The following is a 19998-nucleotide window of genomic DNA, read 5'->3' as shown; positions in this document are numbered from 1 at the left end:
AAAACCAATTTGTTGCCATGGCCAAGGTTGATGTGTCCCCTTTTTAGGGCCAATAATATAATTTTTTTTTTGGGGTCTATTTATCCAGTTTTTCTGATAAAAAATTAATATGATTATGGAGTTAAAATACAATTTAATGTTTACCCTATAAAATTAATGTCAATGAGAATAATGAAGAATTGTGAAGGCAATAAAGAATAAAGAGTTGTAATAAATGACGAGAGGATAGTGAAGAGTCATTAGCATGGGTCTTCTTCCTAACCATGATAAATGTTTCCTAAAGCTTCATTTTACTTTTATAGTTCATCTTTTTCTAAATGAAATTGTTATCGTGATTGTCACGACCCAACTCCGTGGGCCGCGACCAGTGCCCTAGCTGGGCACCTATACGTACCCGATACCCAATTTAGCATATTATCAAAATAATGTAATATAATAGCAACATTAGTGGATGTTACAGAATTTAGCAGAAAAGCAGACTTGGCACACAGAAGCCGATAAGGCTGTCATAAAACCAAAACATCCCAAACATATGTACAGAACCCACACAGATGTATCCACAGACCTCTACAGAACATATCATAATCATAAGACGGGACAGGGCCCCGTCATACCCAGAACAATATACATATCCAGATAACAGTGACAGACTGTACCAAAAGATGGGCTCTGAAGAAAAGAGCGCCCCAAAATAGCAGAAACGGGATCCTAAACGTGTGGATCAGCAAACCTGTCGTCTGTACCTGCGCGGCATGAAAACGCAGCCCCCGAAGAAAGGGGGTCAGTACGAAATATGTACTGAATATGTAAAGCGGAATCACAGAAGTCAAATCATAATGGTTACAGAAAATGAGTACAGAATCCAGAGTGTCAAATGCATATTTCCAAAACAGACAAAATGCGTACAGAAACATATGTCATATCATATCATATCCGGTCCCTGCCACGAGACTCGGCAGACAGAATGTGGCCACCCTCCCGACGCTGGTGCCACTATACAGAGGAATCAGAAAAAGGGGCGTGGCCCCGTATCATATAATGTCATATCAAAATGACCATAACAGATCAAAACAGAATAGGCGGACATGGCACATCATACTCCACAGACCCATGTACGCGTATACCTGCCCCCTCACATCGGGACGCGGCGAACAATGCAGAGAATTACGCTTGACAACATATCCTGGCCCGGGCTCAGTGTGGGAAACATTGGGACATCCACGAATGGAGTAGTGAGAGACTAATGCAATTTAAAAATATAATAAATGTTTTCAAAGACTCGATGAAGCGTATCAAAGACAAACAAATCCGATGGGGTCGGACGGAATCATAATAAATGTATTTCGGATATCATAATAAATTACAGAAGTATAACTTTCCCGAAGTCATTCCGAGTGTCAAAATAATTTATAATATTTAACAGAATATTTAAAATAATATTCGTTAAGCGATTAGTAGGGTAATTAAAACATTTCTTTCAAAAATCGCTTAAAAAGGAAGCTTTAACACATTAGGGGCAAAAACGTAAATAGTGGGCCCGCCTCAGAACAAATAAGGTGGCGGGCTCAAATTGTGCCCTCTAAACATATAATATCATCTACGAAGGTTATACAGACATTCTATGACTTTCTGAGTAACTTAGAGCATAATTGCATAATTTCAGAAAAAGCGTATCAAAATGGTTCAATTCTACTGAAGGAAAAACTGAAATTTTGTCTTTCGGATTCCGAGGGCCAAGAGGTCCTTCGAGGCCCGGATCCGACCCTAATACACTAAGGGCATGCCAAGGGAAGAATTGAGTTTGCTTTACATACCTTTCACGCTCCTTAAGCCTTTCCAAACTCACTTCCCGTTTCGTCGAAAAACTGCAATTGGTCAAGTTTACCAATTGTAAGCTATGAATACCAAAGTTTCAACTTAATGCATATTTGGCTACCGAAATTTCGGCAGCACTTCCCCTATACATATAGCACCCCGAGAATTCAACTCGGCTAGAAATCATCAACAACAACCCAAACGACAACATCAATATCAACAATGAACATTAAAAACATAAATATCCTTCAACTAGTCATTTTTCTCACAAGTTGACATAATCTTCAATTCAACCCAACTTTCAACTAAGATCAATAATTTCACATTCAACAACAATCATGATCATCACCATATAGTTCTAGAAACATTTCATATCGTTTTCCTCAAGATATACACTCGATATACATAATATACAACTTTCCGCCAAAGTCATAACTTATGCAAAACATCAAATCTTTGGCATACAACTTCATAACAAGTTTCCAACTTCCAAATTCATCAATGATCATCACTATTAGCAACCAAACAACTTCATTTCCTTAATGTCGGAAAATCATACTAAAACGACATAAGTTTCTACATTCCAATTCACTACAAACTTATATCATTCTAACTTCATTTACATTACAAGCATCACAACAACACTTTAACACACTAAACAACTCAATTCCTTTCTATCCCAAACCATATACACCCTACGGCCATATGCCTATTTTTTCCAATATCAACTAAATTCATCCAACTTTCAATTCCCATATGCATTTCATCACAATCACAACTAGAATATAACATAAATTCAACACATTGTGGCTATACAATTGTGCATACCCACGGCTACACACCTACAACACACACCCACTTTGCAAACTTCCATTTTTCCATACAATCAACACATTTCTATATACTACAACACAATCAAAACTTCATAACACAATAAAAAGGTAGAAATTCTTACCTTTTCTTCAAGTCTTCTTCACTTGGAGATGTGATCACTTTGGTGATTCTAATGCTCCCCACTCCAATCCAACTATACCAAGTTACAAAGGAACCTTAACTTAGTAGGAAAACCACAAAAGAAAAATTTTAGGAGCAAGATTTTTGGTGGTGAATTTTTGCACCTCAAACCCGAAATGGTCTTCTTTTTTTGCTCTTGTTTTGCTCTTCTTTCTCTTCTAAGTCTCTTGAACCTTCTAAGGGATATTGATCCCTTTATAATTAATTAGCACATGGAAATACTCATTAAAGCCATGGGTTGGGCCTCACTTGGCCGGCCACCCCTTAAACATTGGGCCTAATTTTTTTTTTTTTTGGGCCAACTCGGTTGGTCCTGAGTTGGGCCTAGCCCACTGACCTTTCGACCTTAAAACGTTCATAACTCCTTGTACCGACGTCACCTGGGAACCCACGACCTATGGATGGAAAGCTAATTCAATTATCTACAACTTCTATTTCAAGGTATTTTCGAAATTCCAAACTTATAATACAGTTTTTGCCCCCCAAAGTCAGGTCACCCGAAAACGTTTTCTTAAAAATATTCGTTTGGAGGGTTTCCACTTTGATTTGGTCCAAGGGTACTTCATGAGTTGTGTTTAACTTTACATATGTGATTCATATGACTTTTCAGATGTTCCAAAAAAAATCTCGGTGTGTGGGCCCCACCCCAGCACATACTCCGAGGTTCAAAAATACGGGATATAATAGTGATAGTATTATTTTTATCGATATGATATAACATATTATCCAATTTTGAAAAATGACACGATAGGAGAGTAACGTTTATAATTGATGAAGGCTGGGGAACCCAATAAAAGAGTAATCAACCTTGAATATGTATTACATTAAAGAACAACAAATAGTGTTACCTTTGGGGAATATAGAGAGGAAAATGAAAAGCAATGATATATATTTTAATTATTTATGTAAATTATAATAAAATTATTTAATCATATTTTTATTTTCTAAAACGATCGTGCGAAGCGCGAATATATTCACTAGTTAAGCATATAAATAGAGCACTAACTTATCACTAACCTATGACCTGAAGTAATGACTAAAAGAGTTGATCGCATTACCTAAATGATTAACATGATTGAGACTCTTAAGATGACTTGACTTAAACATAAAAATTGTAGCTCCTAAAACATGACACTAACTTTGAATCAGTCAACGACTAAAGAGAAAGTAAGTCTCCATCGACGGGCTTGAATGTTGAAGGAGAAAGTATGAGAGAGAACGAAGAACGGGTTATTTTAGGAGGTGGGTCGGGGTGGGTAAAATAGGAGAAAGATTATTTTTTATGAAATCGGGTTATGATCAACTTGGGGATTTCCGTCAAATTAAGGGCATATTTGTTAACTTTCCTAATGGCAAGGGTATAAATGACCCAAAATTAGTTCGAAGAATATTTTTAGCCATTAAAACAAAGTAGAGAGATATTCGTGACCATTTTTCTCTTTATATTATATATAGATATAGATTATTTTAGACCGGAGGCAGTAACTATTATCCAATCAAACACCATGCAAATTGGAACCAAAGTATACTACTATGTTTGTGTGGATTGAATAAAAAAAAAGTGAAAGAGAAATTCCCATTTTTATAATAAAAAACGGTTGCGGTGAAATGAATAGTTTCTTGCATTTTTAATCCGAAGTCTCAGATTCAAACTTTGATTTTAGGAAATAATTCCCCTTAAATGGGTCTATGAGAGTGTATTCAAATTAATCAGGGCTTGAATACAGATATCTAACACTAGAGAAGAAATAAAAAGAAGATTAATCAAGCCTTAAATGGGTCTTACATGGACAAACTCAGATTACTCGGGGCTCAATGTTGTTAATCAGATCCTAAAGCAGATGCAGAACACCGGGGGATGGGAAACCAAAAAATATATATATAATTACATTTTTTTAATCTATTTTTAAAAATATTTCATCACTTAATCCATACTTGTTTTGTAAACGCTCGAGCCCTTATTTGTGTATAAACACCTTTGATACGCTATAACTTACGTATAATGCTTTTCCCCATATATAATGTTGTACATTGAGTTAATTGATGTACATATTTTGAAAAGCTGTATATTTTTGAAAATATTCCCAAAAAAGAAAATCTGATTTTCAAAGTCGGTAACAGTGGTTGTCATTAATTAGGTCCAAAATCAAGAATAAAAAAAAAAGAGTCAGCAGTTAGCTTCAACCCTGAAAAATCATCTCCTTTGTATACAATCTTTGAGTTGATGGACAAAGCAAAAGCCCCTCAAGTCTTTGTTGGCATAAAGAATTCTCCTACTAATTCACAAACTAAAATTCATACCTCTTTTTTTCAATCATCTGGTACATTTCTACATAACCCCTTTTCAATATACTTTTCATTTCAAGCATACTTTTTTTGTAAAAAGGTATCTACAAAAAGAATAGTGGGTTCTTAGTATAAAGTGAAATCATCTATTATTCTGTGTGAATTAGAATTTGAACAGGTTTTAAATTTTTTGGGAAGTAAAATTCAGTGTCATAAATAGTAATAGTGTTGTTTTTTCTTGGCAATCGAATGTAATTGTCTTAATTTTTACATTAGCTGTCATGTTTCACGTTTCAATAGTTAATTTGACTAATTTTCAAAGCTATATTGGATTAGATCTAACTCAGTCTTTTACAATTAAAATTTAGATATTAAAAAACCATACCATAAGTAGTACAAGTTGCAGTTTTTCTCATGTCAATTTGATGGAAAAAAAATATATTTTTAAGTATTGGTCAAAGTTCGCATAGTTTGACTTTTTGAGAAGCGAAACATGACAACTAATTTGTTACGGAGGGAGTATAGTTTTGTCGTGAGCAGACCTCCAGTTTGTTATTTTGCTTTGCTTTGTGGGTCTGTGGATTGTTGATGAGTTAAATGGAGTTTGGTTGTTTTGTTACAGTATTAGCTATCAAGAAGAGAAAGCCTCCCAGCTTAGTGAGCTTGTGTCTCGGAGTTATTGGCAGGCATTTTGAGGATATCATCGAAGACCTCACCGAGATTGCTGCTAATTTTCCGTCCACCATGAAGGTTGAATACTCTTTTGCTCAATTTTATACATAATTTGGTTGTAATTATTATAAAGATGTAACCTTTGGTAGATGCGAATATAGGTAGTTTTAGTTGGCAATCCTTTAGCCCGAGAACTTCTGCTTCTTAGCTCAAGGATCCTTTCATGCTTTAATTAACCATACAATCTGTAAAATGGCAAATTACAAATGTCCTATGAGGAAGTTCAAATTTTGGCAAATTTATTACTCCACCACATTAAGGGTGAACTTAATAGTGAAGTTGTCTCTCGACCCGTGGAATCAACCATTGATGCTTGTATTAGGGTAGGTTGCCTACATAACACCCCATTGGGGTGCGTCCTTTTCCAGGATGCTTGGTGCATGGGGCTTTTTTTTTTTTTTTTTTTTTTTTTGACAAAAGACTGCTTCTTGGCTATCAAAGTATACATTTGTTTTCATTGGGGGGATTGTAGGGTGGGGATTGGGTGGTGGTGGTGGAGGGTGACTATTAAAGAAAAAGTGAAACTGTCAATCCATGCTATCTTGCAAAACTATTTAATGACATTATTTAAAAATGTTGATTTGCGTCTTAGCTTTTTGTCTCGACTCTAATTTTTCTTGTTACTTGGAACATTATTTGTTTAGATGGCACTTGTGGCAATTGCAAGAAGGAGAAGGTTATTGAATGATGATGTTATTGTTGCATTGGCTGATAGCTCGTGGCAAATCCTCGATTTATCTGGTTCAGAGGTTTCTGATTTTGGCCTATCAAAAGTGGTTACGACATGCAAACATCTGGGAGCAGTTGATATAAGGTATTGCTTTTTGATCATTTCATTTGTCGAGGGTTTCTTTTTTCTTAAAAACAACATGCGAGTCAGACAAGCATTTTCTGGTTTAACTTCCTTATTGGATATGATTGGCGCAGCAACTATGGCTTTCTAGATGACACCTCACATTTCCACCAAGGCACGCTAAATTTTGTTGTCCTATGTCAAAATTCTGCAATTAGTAAGGAGGATGAAAGTAGGAACGGGACCCTCAACTATTAGTAAATTAAATCAGGTAGTTACTTTATTTGTAACTCAAAAATTAGGTAATGAGGCGTTAATTCCCACTTTTGACTGTTCTAGCTTTCTCTAGCTAGTCCTTGATCTCATACTCGTGCACAATTTTATGCCAAGTACTTTTCTGGATTCCATATTTCTTTAAAGTTGCATTACACACTTTGTGCAGGCTACACTATCACCTATTTCAGTCCTTTTTCTGCTGCTCAACTTAATTTGGTTTTGAAATGTAAAACCTAAATGTGAACATCCATTGTCACAGTCGCTGCAGCAAGCTCACGTCAGCCAGTGTATCAGAACTCTTGCTGAACTGCCAGTCTCTTGAAATACTGAGATGGGGGTAGGTTTCCTTTCTTAAATCAAGTCACTTCTTTCAGTCATGAAGCTTGAAAAATCGTGTATAACAATAAGAAGATCCGGTCCCTTGAATTTCTCCTAAGCTAACATTTCATAAAGGTTACCCTCTAGTCCACTGATGCAACCATTTGGTTTTCTTCATAACTTGCTTGTGGACCTTTCCATGTTAAATTGTGGTTCGGTTACTAATGATTACATTCAGTATTAAGATTCTTCTCAATATGTGCATACTCTAAGCGTTCATTGGCTACTTTTTAGATCTTTGAACTTGCCTTGCTTAAGGATGCTCAGATTTGATCTAGACAAGCAAATGGCAAAGAGCTGTGTTAATTTTAAATCCAATCTACTTTTTCTTGTTTTGATACCGGACACTACTTGCTATGAAAAATCATATTGTTTACGTTCATGTTTCTTCAACAGGATGATTAGCGCATGTATGTTTTTGCATGATTGTTATTCTTTACATAGGTTGTGGTTGGTTCTTGTTATTGTCTATCCTTAGGAATATAATGGTCAAATATTTGGGGGTTTTAGCATTTTATTCCCTTGCTTTTGCTCCTCATCATTAATTATGAGCTTTTCCTTTCTCAAGTGTGGATATATTCTGGGAGTAAAGACATCTATGATATAAAATATGCATTGTATACATATTATGTAGTTTAACGTTGTCTTGAATTGTCACTTGCCAGGTATTTAATGTTTGCTTTAACTTCTCACTTTCAAGTAACCACATAATATAATGAGTGCATCCTACATGATAAGCTTGGCATGCTTAAACCCGTAGGGTTGTAAGGAAGTTCCGGTTTATTGACTAGATCTGTTATTTGATACCCAAAGATTGTTCTCGTGAATCCTCTAGTTTTGCTTTTAGCCTGCCTTACTAGACACTTTGTGTGAAGCTAGCCAAAAAAGGTTCTACCCCGGGAATTGAAAAAGGGAAAAAATAAAGAAGAGAACTGCATGTTTCAGCTACTTACTTACAATATCATTTGAAGTGTTTCTATGGAAGAAATCCCTTGTAAAAATCTAAGTTTATCATATATTTTGCGTGATAAATATATTTCAAAGATCTCTTCTCTCTCTCAATAAATAAGGAAAACGTAAGTTAACCACATAACTGGAATGAATGAGAGTTAATGTTGCAGAGGCTGCTCTCGGAGTGAGAACACAGCTCGTAGATGCTTCGCTTTGTTGAAGCCAACACTAGAGCATGTTGAAGGAGATTCTTGGGAGGAACTTGACACTTCAGAAATAGCTCATGGTGCGACTTCCTTGCGCTGGCTTTTATGGGTATGAATTCTATTTGTCTCAGGCTTGCAATCTAGCCTATTTGGGCAAGCTTCCAATCTGCTTATTTTGGGAAGTGCTTTTTGTCAGCAATGCTTTTCGAAGTACTTTTGGAGAGTAGCATTTTGTGTTTGGCTAATTTATTTGAAAAGTATTTTTACCAATATTAAGAGTAGTACTTTGTGCTCGACCAATGTTCTAAAAGTGCTTTTGGGGAAAAGCTATTTTTTTTTAGCTTTTGAAAACCAGCTTCTGCCACTACTCAAAAACATATATTTTTATCTAAAAGCTTGGCCAAACACCTCAATTTTCTAAAATAAGCACTTTTGGGGTTATGCATGTGGCTTCAAACTGGAGCAGCACGTAGATTATTGATTTAATACTCCAGAGTCATTGATCTTCTCTTATCCCTGGCTGCACCTGGAAGTAGTCTTCTGAATTAGACTTAATGTTAGTCTATCCCTTTTGCAGCCAAAAATAGAAAAGGACATGCTGGAAAGTTTGTCTGAAGAATGCCCACGCATCATAGTTAATCCGAAGCTGTCGCCATTAGGTTACAGGGGGCTTGATATTCCTAGAGAAGCAAGACTAGATGTATCGTTAGATGATCCAATTGTTGAAGATATTGACCCCAAGACGTGGGCAGTATCTGGATTTGTACCTAGAACATCAGCATCATCAGTTACAAGCACAGAAGATTTGCCTGTGGCAGAAAAGTTTAGACTTGCATTTCTTGAGAGAGATACTAGACTAGCCCCAAAGCGAGCAAAGAATGCAAGACAACACCAGCGACGTGCAGAAAAGGAATGGGTGATGATGAATAGTAGGGCAAAAGCACTAGCACTTGCCTCTCTGGCGAGCAAATCCCTGAACATTCGGAACTGAAAATGGATGTATACTTCTATAAACCTGCATTTCATCTCCATCAGCCAATATAAAGACCTTCTGTATGGCAGCACACTTTGACAAGTAGACTTCAAGCGAGTCTCACGTAGTGTCATATGTAATCTCTTTCTGGTAACTGGGAAAACTTCTCTTTGCAAGGACGGTTGGGAGGAAGCAAATGTTTCGCGAGCTTCCAACAAAATATTTGGTTTCTTTCAGGCAATGGTCTTCTATTTGAAACATTACACTGTTTAAGAGGAAGGCCAGTGGTCAAGAGCCTTCCTTTCGTTTGGTCAATCCTGTGGTGAGGTGTGTATATTGTTCTTGGTTGTCGTTCTTGTGTGAATGCAGGGGCGGATCTAGCCTATTAAGTGGGGGTTCAATTGAACCCCCAACTTTCGACACGGATTATTAATTTGTGTTATTAAAATTGTATATATAGTAGATATGAACCCATAACTTTTAAAATATAATGAGTTCAATACTAAAATTCTTAAGATTGAACCCACATAATCTAAATTCTGGATCCGCCTCCGTGTGAATGTACATTAAAATTTTGCTGCTGAAGAATCATGTAATGATAGTGCTCCAATTTTCTTTTTCCATGTACACTGCATGAATTCCCATAGATTTTGTTTTTGCTTTTCCGTAGGCCGTACCAAATGTTATTAACTACATTTTGTGTCCACAGTTGCTTGCGATTGTTTCAAGGTTTGCCTCACATTGAAGCTTTTCATGTTGTCCGGCCGAAGCTAGAATTCTCTTGCGAACGAGGACTCTCCTGACCAATTTTCTTGATAAGTTGGATTTATCTTGCGCACGAGGGATATATTGATCGATTGGATTGATGAGAACACGTAACAAAGAGGATTCAGGATTGGATTTTTGTTTAGTTTAAGATAACATCTTAATCACCACGATTTGTTTAGCTAGTCATTTTAATCAATTTTCTCAAAGGAAAAACTAAAAAAATAACGTATTTCAAAGTAAGAAAAATGCTTTGGAGGGAAAAAAAAAAGTCCAAATGTGCAACCTAGCTTAACCTGCAAGAGGTTCCCCGCAGCTGCCGAAAGAGTCTTTAAGCTCTTCCATAAGAATATAAGATCATTCCACAGTAATATAAAACATGAGGGAAGAAAAAGATTTTAACAATCATAAAAGATTTACAACCCATATATTTATGTTACCAATTATAATTTACAATGCAACCCATATATATATAACAAATCATAAAACATTTTACGACCCATATCATCTTTTATACACCAACGAGTTCAGGACATCCATCTTCTTGAACGATGCTAGTAGCATAAGCAAAGCATGTTGTGCAACAATAATACCCTCAGGCCATACGTAGTTCACTGTTTGCTCAAGTTCCGAATGACGTAAGGAAGGATACCACCATGCTCAAAATATGCCAGTTCAACCTACATTCCCAAATCAACAAATATATAAGCTATCACGATATGGTGAAAACTTATCTTTCACCCGATATTTACACTATTGGTTACATAACACATGTTTGCACATAGACTTCTCTCACTTAAATATAATAAATTTATAAGGTCAGGGGAATGACCTACAAAGAACCACCAGAATCCAGATGATAAACGAGTTATGTCCTCTTTTGTATACTAAACCTTAATAGGACCAAGTACCGACAAATGTTAGTTAAGACTTGCGACAATTCAACTAATGCAGCTTTCACTAACAAATGAAATTAGAAAATGAAATGTAACGGATCTATAAGTGATGATTAAATATAGATAGCCAGGTCATCTGTATTAGAGTCTCCAGAACTAATGCTGCTATGTGAAAGAAAGAAAAAAGAGAAATAAGACCACTTCAAAGTTCAAATGCACTTCTCCATCTCAATAAAACTCAAATAAATACTTCCTTTCACTATTCCCTACTACTACATCCGATCTCAAACTCTATTCAATAGCTTTCCAGTTTAACTGAACTATGTTATATTTCAAACTGGAAACACATTTTGATCATTTACTTGAACATTTTACTTCCTATCTGCACAGTCAATGTAAGTCATTTTTTAGACTGGGATAAACAGGTTGTATAGTAGAAACAAAATACATACCTCTGTGTCAAATCTAAGAGTACAGGTGAAAGATTTTCCACTATCATTAGTCACAGTAACATCTTGTCCGGGCCTTATATCAGAAATCCTCTGTGGAAGATCAATAGTGTAACGCTCATGACCAGTTAAACCCAGTGTTTCTGCATCTCCACCAGGCTTAAAGGCAAGTGGAATAATGCCCATTCCAACCAGGTTACTGCGATGTATCCTCTCAAAGCTTTTAGCTATCACTGCTTTAACTCCCTGTTTCAAGAAATAATGTACCAATTATAGAGAAAAAAGAAACTAAAAAAGATAATATGAACTGCGGAAACTAGTCTAAAATGCCTACTAGTAGCATTGGGCCCTTAGCAGCCCAATCACGGGAACTCCCACTCCCATATTCTGCTCCAGCAAGAACAATGGTGACGTGCCCCTCGGATTTGTATCTCTGCAAGTAGTTCAATATAGCAAACACATTACCATATGACGGGGTAATGTAACAAAATAAGAGGAACACCGTGTTTATGGAATATGCACAGACTATTAGCCAAACAATAGTGGATTATTTCCTCAATAAACATTGCAACTCACCATTGCTGCATCATACACGTACAGTTTCTCCCCAGTTGGTATGTGAATGGTCTTTGGGCCAACTTCCCCGTCCAAGAGCTTGTTGACAATGCGAATGTTAGCAAAAGTACCTCTAGCCATCACTTCATCATTACCACGACGACTACCATAAGAATTGAAGTCCTTCCGCTGAACTCCACGCGCCATGAGATACTTTGCAGCAGGACTATCCTTATGAATGCTACCTGCTGGAGAGATATGGTCAGTTGTGATACTATCACCAAAGTTCAATAAGCAGTAGGCATCCTTCACCCCATGAGGGCCGGGAGGATCCACACTCATGCCCTTGAAATATGGGGGTTGATGGATATAGGTTGAGTTTGGATCCCATGCATAGAGATTGGCCGATGGGACCGTGAGTTGATTCCAGAAAGGATTTCCTTGAGTAATAGCTTCGTAAGTGCTCTTAAACATCTCAGGTAGCACACTTGATTGAACAACCTACAGGAAAATCGGTTTTAGTCATTCCATGGAGATAATCATTGCTTATTGAGGACAGTAAAGCATAATACCTCAGCTATTTCTTCATTGCTAGGCCATATGTCCTTTAAGTAAACACTTTTTCCGTCTTTTCCATTTCCAATAGGCTCCTTCTCGAAATCTATGTCCACCTGAAATATAGTAGAAAGAATTTTAACCATACAAATATGCAAGCAAAGTAAGTAATCTAGTGGTTAGTACCAAGATGCAGATTCCCCCTCCCCCCCACCAAAAAAAAAAAAAGAGACTTGGTTGGTGTAAACATACGACACTTGGGCCTAACTCAACCCCAAAAACTAGCTCATGAGAATGTGGGACTCTAACCAACAGTTGGGCAAAACAAAAACAAAAAATTAGTGAAACAAAACACAAGCAGCAGAGAGCAGCAAAACATGAACTCTATCAGAAGAAACATGCTAAAAAAGGGTGGAAAGGCTCTTGTCCACACATTTAGTGAAACTGAAGGCTAATGATTGAGAGTAGCTAACGGGAAATAAAGCACAAAAAGAAACTATCTAAGCACAGAAAGTTCACTCCTCCAGCAAATTTATGCCTAGACGATAGTATTTCAACAAACTGTGTGACCCAATACTAGCATCATGCCATCTCCACGGCTATGACATTGCAGAATTTGAATTTCCATGGTTAGCGCAGGATATCAATCTAAGAAAATGTGGGACAGGTCCCCCACTAATTCATCTTAGCATACCGTTCCTGCAAGTGCATATGCGACAACCAGCGGTGGCGAAGCAAGATAATTAGCTCTTGTTAGGGGGTGAACACGGCCTTCAAAGTTCCTATTTCCAGAAAGCACAGCTGCAGCTACAATGTCTACAAAAGAATCCCAAGAACATCATCAACATAGCCAATCATTTTTTCTTGCTAAAAGATGACCTGCCCAAGCAGCCTGAATGCCACTGGAGCACCATGTGAAAGTACTACAGCAAATGCACAAAATAGAGCACCATGAAAGTACTACAGATTGAACAGTACTTAAAGGTAAAATAGCAAGGATCAAGTGATAAATTGGACAGTACCATTGTCAGTGATGGCGGAAGCAACTGATTCATCAAGTTCTCCAGAATTACCGATACAAGTTGTGCAACCATAGCCAACAAGATTGAAGCCCTGCTGATTCAGGTACTTTTCTAGGCCACTGCAATACAAGGTCACAAATTAACTCAGAGAGAACAAATAATAATGTAGTAAGCGAAAGAGCCAAGATAAGTACTCCCTCCGTCCCAATTTAAGTGTTTTAGTTTGACTGGGCACAAAGTTTCAGGAATACAAAGATACTTCTGAATCTTGTAGTCCTAAATTAAAGATGTGTGTAATGTATAAAAATGTCTGAATCTTGTGGTTTTAAACTTGTCGTGTAGGATGTTTAAACTGTCAACTTATTAAATATAGAGAGAGATACTCTTTTTGGGTTATACCAAAAAGGAAAGTAAGACATTTAAATTGGGACCGGGGGGGTAACAATTAATCACAAACAGTACCTCTTATGGAGGTATTTTGTGACAGCCCCTGAACCTGGAGCCAGACTTGTTTTTATCCATGGTTTAACCTATTGAATAATCACACAAGTTAACTTTAGAAGCATGCTCCATCTGTAAATAGTTTAGCTCAGGAATCGCCATGCTCGACAAACTGCAAGGCCTGCAGCATCAGTTTAGGCACTAAAACTAACCTCCAAACCTAATTCACAGGCTTTTTTTGCAACAAGACCAGCTCCAAGCATGACACTTGGATTAGATGTATTAGTGCAGCTCGTTATAGCAGCTATAACTACACTACCATGCTTAAGTTCAGCAGGCAGTCCATGGAATGTGAATTTTGCAACTTTATCTTGCTCCTGCTTGGGGACAGCAAATCCCTGCATAATTAAAAAGAAAGAGCTTATTTATTGTGCCGTTCAACACTTCATGGCATATTTATTAATTATTATACAAGTAAATACTTCTAAGGCATTCTTGTGTCAACTCCTAAAATAATCTGATGCTTCATCAATCAGAAATTGCATGTTTTAGATAAAAAAGAAAATGGAGAAGAATATCTCCAAAATTCAAAATGTTCGCCGAGGAAAGAATGACCTTGAATCCTTGTTTGTTATCGAGGCAAGCATGCCAATCAGCTTTCATATCTTTGAGAGCGACACGATCATTTGGCCTATGAGGGATGAGAACAGTGAGAGTGCTGGATGGGATCGAACAATGAGCTACGCAAATATTTGGTATGTGAACACAGTATTACCTTTTTGGTCCCGAGACACAGGGTTCAACATCAGCAAGATCGAATTCCAAATAAGATGAGTAAACTCTCTCCTCTTGAGGCTGTATTGTAACAACATACCACTAAGTTACATCACAAAAGCTAAACATTAATATATGATGATAACATGTACTAATAGAAATTTTACCTCGCTGTAATCAACAAAAATTTTGTTTGCCCGCAAGTACTCCTCAATCATTGTTATCTAATAATATAGTAAGTAATGAGACTGTTAGAAATATCTGAGCATTTTACGTTTTAGAGCAGACCACAATTAAAGGAGAAAAAAAGAGGGAACAACTGACTGTTTCCTCACTCCGTCCAGTTAATCTAAGGTACTGTAAGGTCATATGATCTACAGGGAAGAAACCCATGGTAGCTCCGTACTCGGGAGACATATTTGCAATTGTTGCCCTATCAGCCAATGATAGTGAGGCTAGTCCTGGACCTATATACCAAAGAAACTAAATTAGCCACATGCAGAGAAGACATCGCTTTTGCTAAAAGAGCCCAAGGAATGGTTAAATACCGTAGAACTCCACAAACTTTCCGACAACACCGTGCTTTCTTAACATTTGAGTTACAGTTAAGACCAAATCAGTAGCTGTCACCCCATCACGTAGTTTTCCAGTCATTCTAAAGCCGACGACACCAGGCAAAACCATGCTCATTGACTGTCAGAACAAAAGAAGAAAGGAAAAAAAATCAAATTAAATGAATGATAGTGTTTCTCAAGGGACTACATGCAATAACATAGAATTGCAGACACTGATAATTCTATGGTACAACCAGGTAAGCCACCACTGTATAAGTTATTAAGGAAATTAATGTTCTCTCTCGTTCCTAGGATTAAAGCCGAGGGCTGAAGCATAAAAAACATGCATAAACAACAATCCAGGTTTTCAACCAAGATCTAGTCTAGCAAAAAGGAACATCATCTAGTTAAAAAGTAAAATTTCTTGGAGTATAATTCATTATTAACCCAAAATCCTCATATCCTCACAGGGGCACATAAAGTTAAAAAGTTCAAAATGATTATCACTCTTACAACTTTTGAATACCAATAAATAAATAGTGAAATTATAATTATAAAGTAATGATTGATCTGGCAACGAGTAGCAGTTAACATGCCAAGATTTTCTGAAGGGCGAGCATGCTTAGGCAAATAGTCTCACCTCGGCATTCAAGAAATCAATGCAGTGACAACAAATGAAGGGGAGTGGTGATCCATAGCAGGATTACAGGCTGGGAGATATCATATACTTCTATATACGATGGAGCACAAAATCACTTGAATACTGAAATAAATTTATTACCTGCCCAAGCATTGCTGCCTCTGCTTCAATTCCACCAACTCCCCATCCAGCAACTCCTAACCCATCAATCATTGTTGTGTGTGAATCAGTCCCAATTAGACTATCAGGATAAAGTACACCATCTGCGTTGAAAACTACTCGTCCAAGGAACTCCAAATTAACCTATGGAATAGTTGAGAGGAGAATAAGGAAGCAAACAGGAGAAATGATGTCAAAAGAAAATCTCAAAGCAAACAAGAAGTCTTAAGCAGAATGTAAAATCAGAAACAACACTCTATGCAGGCTAATGCCGTGGCAGCAGCATAAAATAGGTCTCTCTTCCTTCATTTTCTTAAATTGAAAAAAAAAAAAAAAAAAAAAAAAAAACATGATGATACCTGATGAACAATACCAGAACCAGGAGGAACAACCAGCATGTTGCGGAACGCAGTGGAACCCCATCTGAGAAAAGCAAACCTCTCTTTGTTTCTCTGGAATTCAATATCCATATTAGCCTGCAACGCGCTTTCCGATCTTGCCACATCAACTTGTACTGAGTGGTCAATTACAAGGTCAACTGGAACCTGGATAGATTACCAATGTCTCAATATACAGGAAGTGAAACCAAAAACCACTACTACCCCCCACAGAGAGATAGAAGTCTTGAGCAATCTAGAACTAGATGAACAAAAAATGTACCAAAGGATTGATCTTGTCAGGATCACTACCAAGCTCCTTCATAGCATCACGCATAGAGGCAAGATCAACCACAGATGGAACTCCAGTAAAATCCTAAGTACATAATCATTAAAAGTTTATTGTATTGAACGTGAGCAAGAATTCAAAATTATAAATCTGCTAATGCTACAATCATCAATCATTGGCATTTCATTCTTTTCACCTGTAGCAAAACACGGGCAGGCTTAAATGGAATTTCAACTTGCTTTGGTGCAGTATTTTCCCAGTCCAGGATCTTCTCGACATCATCCTTGGTTACTTGAAAATTGTCACAATTCCGTATAGCAGATTCCAACAGTATCCTTATAGAAAAAGGCAGCTTGTCTGCATCACAAGAAATGAAATGCAGAAATTTCTGAAATGTTGGCTTGACGACAAGGATGATCAAAAAATGAATGCAGGAACTAGATAATTAAATAAAGTAAAACTAATTTGAGTACATACCAATCCTTGGATCATTTAGAGCAGGAAGACTGTAGAATTTTCCAAACTCGCCACCTCCAGGCTTGGGAAGACTAGTAAATATTCGTTTGAAAGGATGTTCTGAAGCTGGATAAAAATTTAAAGATAATTTGACTTAGGATTTCTCAGACTAAAGAATCATACTTCACAAGATTCATGCACGAGGCAGCGAAATTTGCATCAGATGACATGCCATTTCCAAATCCAAAAGGAGCCATTCACATGGATATCCATAGCCTTGTTATGCAGGTAATCCATAAAAGACCTAGTTTCAACCCCAATTAGACCTACTCTAGAAAACTCGTTATAATCAAGTTAGATAATCCGTTAAAAGTAATGTTAGAAGTATTGACATGCAATATATTTTTATGATCAATCTTTCATCCCAATAAAAAAACACTAAATATCGGTAACACTTGCAGCAGTATTGGATAGATATTAACGACTTCAAAAGCAAGTGCATTTCAACCACCTTAACCTATCAATAAAATCATTTCCAAATATCTATGGTAATAGTTGTTACTCCTCTTCATTCCATAGGAGATATCCCCATGAACTGTGAATTCTGCCGCTCATTTGTAGTTGAGCATCACTAAAGACCAGTGCCTTGAAGCGAGGCGCATATCATGCTGAGCATTTCGCCTCGCTTAGTGGGCGCTTCAGTGTCTTCATCAAGGCTCTAAGATACTTTTCCTTGCCAATGAGGGTAATCCTGAAGAGGCAATACTAAAGCAATTGATATTTCACTTTATCGTAATTTTATTTTTCAATTTCTTTGTCCCAATATTTGTTTTCCATGCTTATAATTATTAATCTTGGACTACACATCCATATTTGTATTTTTTTTTTCCTCATTCAAGCCCATGCTTTATTTGGGTTCTGCACTTAAAGCCCCAATGGACCTTAGAGATTTTTTGACTCTTTTCACCTTTGATAATGCGGCTAAAAACCAAAGAAAAAATTACTGCAATAACTCCAATCTCTATATTGAGCAAACTACGCAACTACTGAATTGTCCTCCCTCTTTTTTAAACTACGAGTGTGTTTGGATTGGCTTATTTTAAGTGTTTTTTGGAAAGATAAAAAGTGTTTTTAAGCACTTATTTTTAGGCAAAAAAAGTACAAAAATAAGCTAAAATTCAAAAGTTGGGTATTCCTAACTTATGCTATTAGCTTTTAGCTTATAAACTACTTTTAAAAAGTCAATCCAAAAACTCTCGTAACGTTATTTTGCTGAATTCTGAAGCACCTGTCCTTCTTAAGTTTTTGGGTACACAAGATAATAAACAAATGCGCCAACCCAATTAAGCATTTTCTCAAGGCTTGAAAACTAGTACTCCCTCCGTTTCAATTTATGTGAACCCATTTGACTGGGCACGGAGTTTAAAAAAGTAGAGAAGACTTTTAAACTTATAGTGTAAAATGAGTCACATATAATTTGTGTGACTATAAATCATTGTATAAAGGTAAATTATTTCCAAATATAAAAATAGGTCATTCTTTTGGCACGGACTAATAAGGAAATAGGTTCACATAAATTGAAATAGAGGGAGTATTTCTTTTTCTTTCAACTTTGCATCAAGTGTTAGTAGTATTATATTTCACTACAGGTGGTTTTAAGTAAGTACATGTATTAGAAGCATAATCTTTCTAGACTGAATACTTGAAACCAATTTTTATTTTTATTTTATTTTTTAAAAAAAGGGAGAACTCTAGTCGTTAACTTCAGAAGCAACTCATTCGACCACACAGTGCATCAAACTAGAGCTTAATATTAACATTTAATACGTTTATAGTTTGTAAACAGCAGCATTAGGAACTAAAGTTGATGACGAACTCAATAGTTAAATGAAAAATATGAGGAGATATACCCATCATAGTAGCTATATTGCGTTCCAGGCGTTTAAAAACGGGACTCTCTGTCCTAATCTGAGCCGTTAGATTGATCGGAGAACGTCGATAACTCCAACAAGGAACCGAGCACCTGAATGATGAGTAAGTAACAGAAAAGGAAGCAGGTTGAATATGGCGGGAAAGTGAAGGTGAATACAAGGTTCTAGAAACAGCTGAAGTTGAACTAGACCAAGGTATTATTGTTATAGTAGAGACAGTGGAAGCAAAGCGAAGCTTGGAAGATAATGATAATGATGATGATGATGATGAACGGCAAGTGGATAAATACATGATCATATTAGATTGTCCATCACAACACGAAAACTACTGGAGTTATCATTTACTATCTCTCTTTCTTTGTTCTTGTTTGCTATTTATAGCAAGTATTTAGTAGCCAAAAAAAATGTTGGGAGTTGTACGGAGGAAATGTGTAGAAGGAGCTGACGAGAGCTTTGCTTAGTGGGATCATCCATGCCCAATAGTGGAGTCAAAATTTTAACTCATTTTTATGAGGCAATTAATTTTATTTAAAAAAAGTCAATTTAATTTTTTTTTTAATTAGATTACATCAACTTAAACATTTTAAAATTAAAATTTTTACATTAAAAAGTTATACAAAAAATACTACTACTATGTTGCAATTTTTCTTGTGTCAATATAATAAAAAAATATTTTAAAATGTTAGTCGAAGTTTATATATATTGACTAAG

General features: G+C 36.5%; 2 protein-coding genes across 3 annotated transcripts; one reads left to right on the top strand and one right to left on the bottom strand.

The window, feature by feature from the left end:
- The first annotated feature begins 4899 nt into the window (after positions 1–4899).
- Positions 4900–9946, top strand: LOC132618003 (uncharacterized). Of its 2 annotated transcripts, XM_060333069.1 has the most exons (6): positions 4902–5150; positions 5738–5865; positions 6492–6661; positions 7176–7253; positions 8416–8560; positions 9029–9946. In XM_060333069.1, exons 1-6 carry the CDS (start codon positions 5054–5056, stop codon positions 9440–9442), a joined length of 1032 nt encoding a protein of 343 aa, XP_060189052.1. In that variant the 5' UTR covers positions 4902–5053; the 3' UTR covers positions 9443–9946. The 2 variants fall into 2 exon arrangements, with proteins under 2 accessions (XP_060189053.1, XP_060189052.1); XM_060333070.1 differs by lacking the exon at positions 7176–7253 and having other exon boundaries at positions 4900–5150.
- Positions 9947–10569: 623 nt separating this feature from the next.
- On the bottom strand, positions 10570–19714 carry LOC132616726 (aconitate hydratase, cytoplasmic-like). The gene is made up of 20 exons (XM_060331330.1): positions 19267–19714; positions 17378–17482; positions 17097–17257; positions 16895–16987; positions 16594–16779; positions 16217–16378; positions 15430–15574; positions 15206–15348; positions 15049–15105; positions 14883–14962; positions 14723–14798; positions 14320–14505; positions 14129–14196; positions 13667–13785; positions 13339–13460; positions 12662–12760; positions 12111–12590; positions 11869–11967; positions 11538–11780; positions 10570–10869 (listed from the first exon to the last, which is right to left on the bottom strand). The coding sequence occupies exons 1-20, from the start codon at positions 19583–19585 to the stop codon at positions 10801–10803; spliced, it is 3012 nt and encodes a 1003-aa protein (XP_060187313.1). The 5' UTR covers positions 19586–19714; the 3' UTR covers positions 10570–10800.
- Positions 19715–19998: the final 284 nt, after the last annotated feature.

Source organism: Lycium barbarum, chromosome 11, assembly GCF_019175385.1.
Source record: "Lycium barbarum isolate Lr01 chromosome 11, ASM1917538v2, whole genome shotgun sequence".
NCBI classification, from domain to species: Eukaryota; Viridiplantae; Streptophyta; class Magnoliopsida; order Solanales; family Solanaceae; genus Lycium; species Lycium barbarum.
Note: the sequence above shows the minus strand (reverse complement) of the source record. Positions and strands in the feature narration are given on the sequence as shown.

Coding starts and splice junctions, on each gene's coding strand:
- LOC132616726 (XM_060331330.1), bottom strand. CDS start 19,585: ATGATCATGTATTTATCCACTTGCCGTTCATCATCATCATCATCATTA. Junction 15,575..16,216: donor AGGCAGCAATGCTTGGGCAG/GTAATAAATTTA, acceptor TTGTTCTGACAG/TCAATGAGCATGGTTTTGCC. Junction 12,591..12,661: donor GCAATGAAGAAATAGCTGAG/GTATTATGCTTT, acceptor ATTTTCCTGTAG/GTTGTTCAATCAAGTGTGCT.
- LOC132618003 (XM_060333069.1), top strand. CDS start 5,054: ATGGACAAAGCAAAAGCCCCTCAAGTCTTTGTTGGCATAAAGAATTCT. Junction 5,151..5,737: donor CTCTTTTTTTCAATCATCTG/GTACATTTCTAC, acceptor GTTTTGTTACAG/TATTAGCTATCAAGAAGAGA. Junction 5,866..6,491: donor ATTTTCCGTCCACCATGAAG/GTTGAATACTCT, acceptor TTATTTGTTTAG/ATGGCACTTGTGGCAATTGC.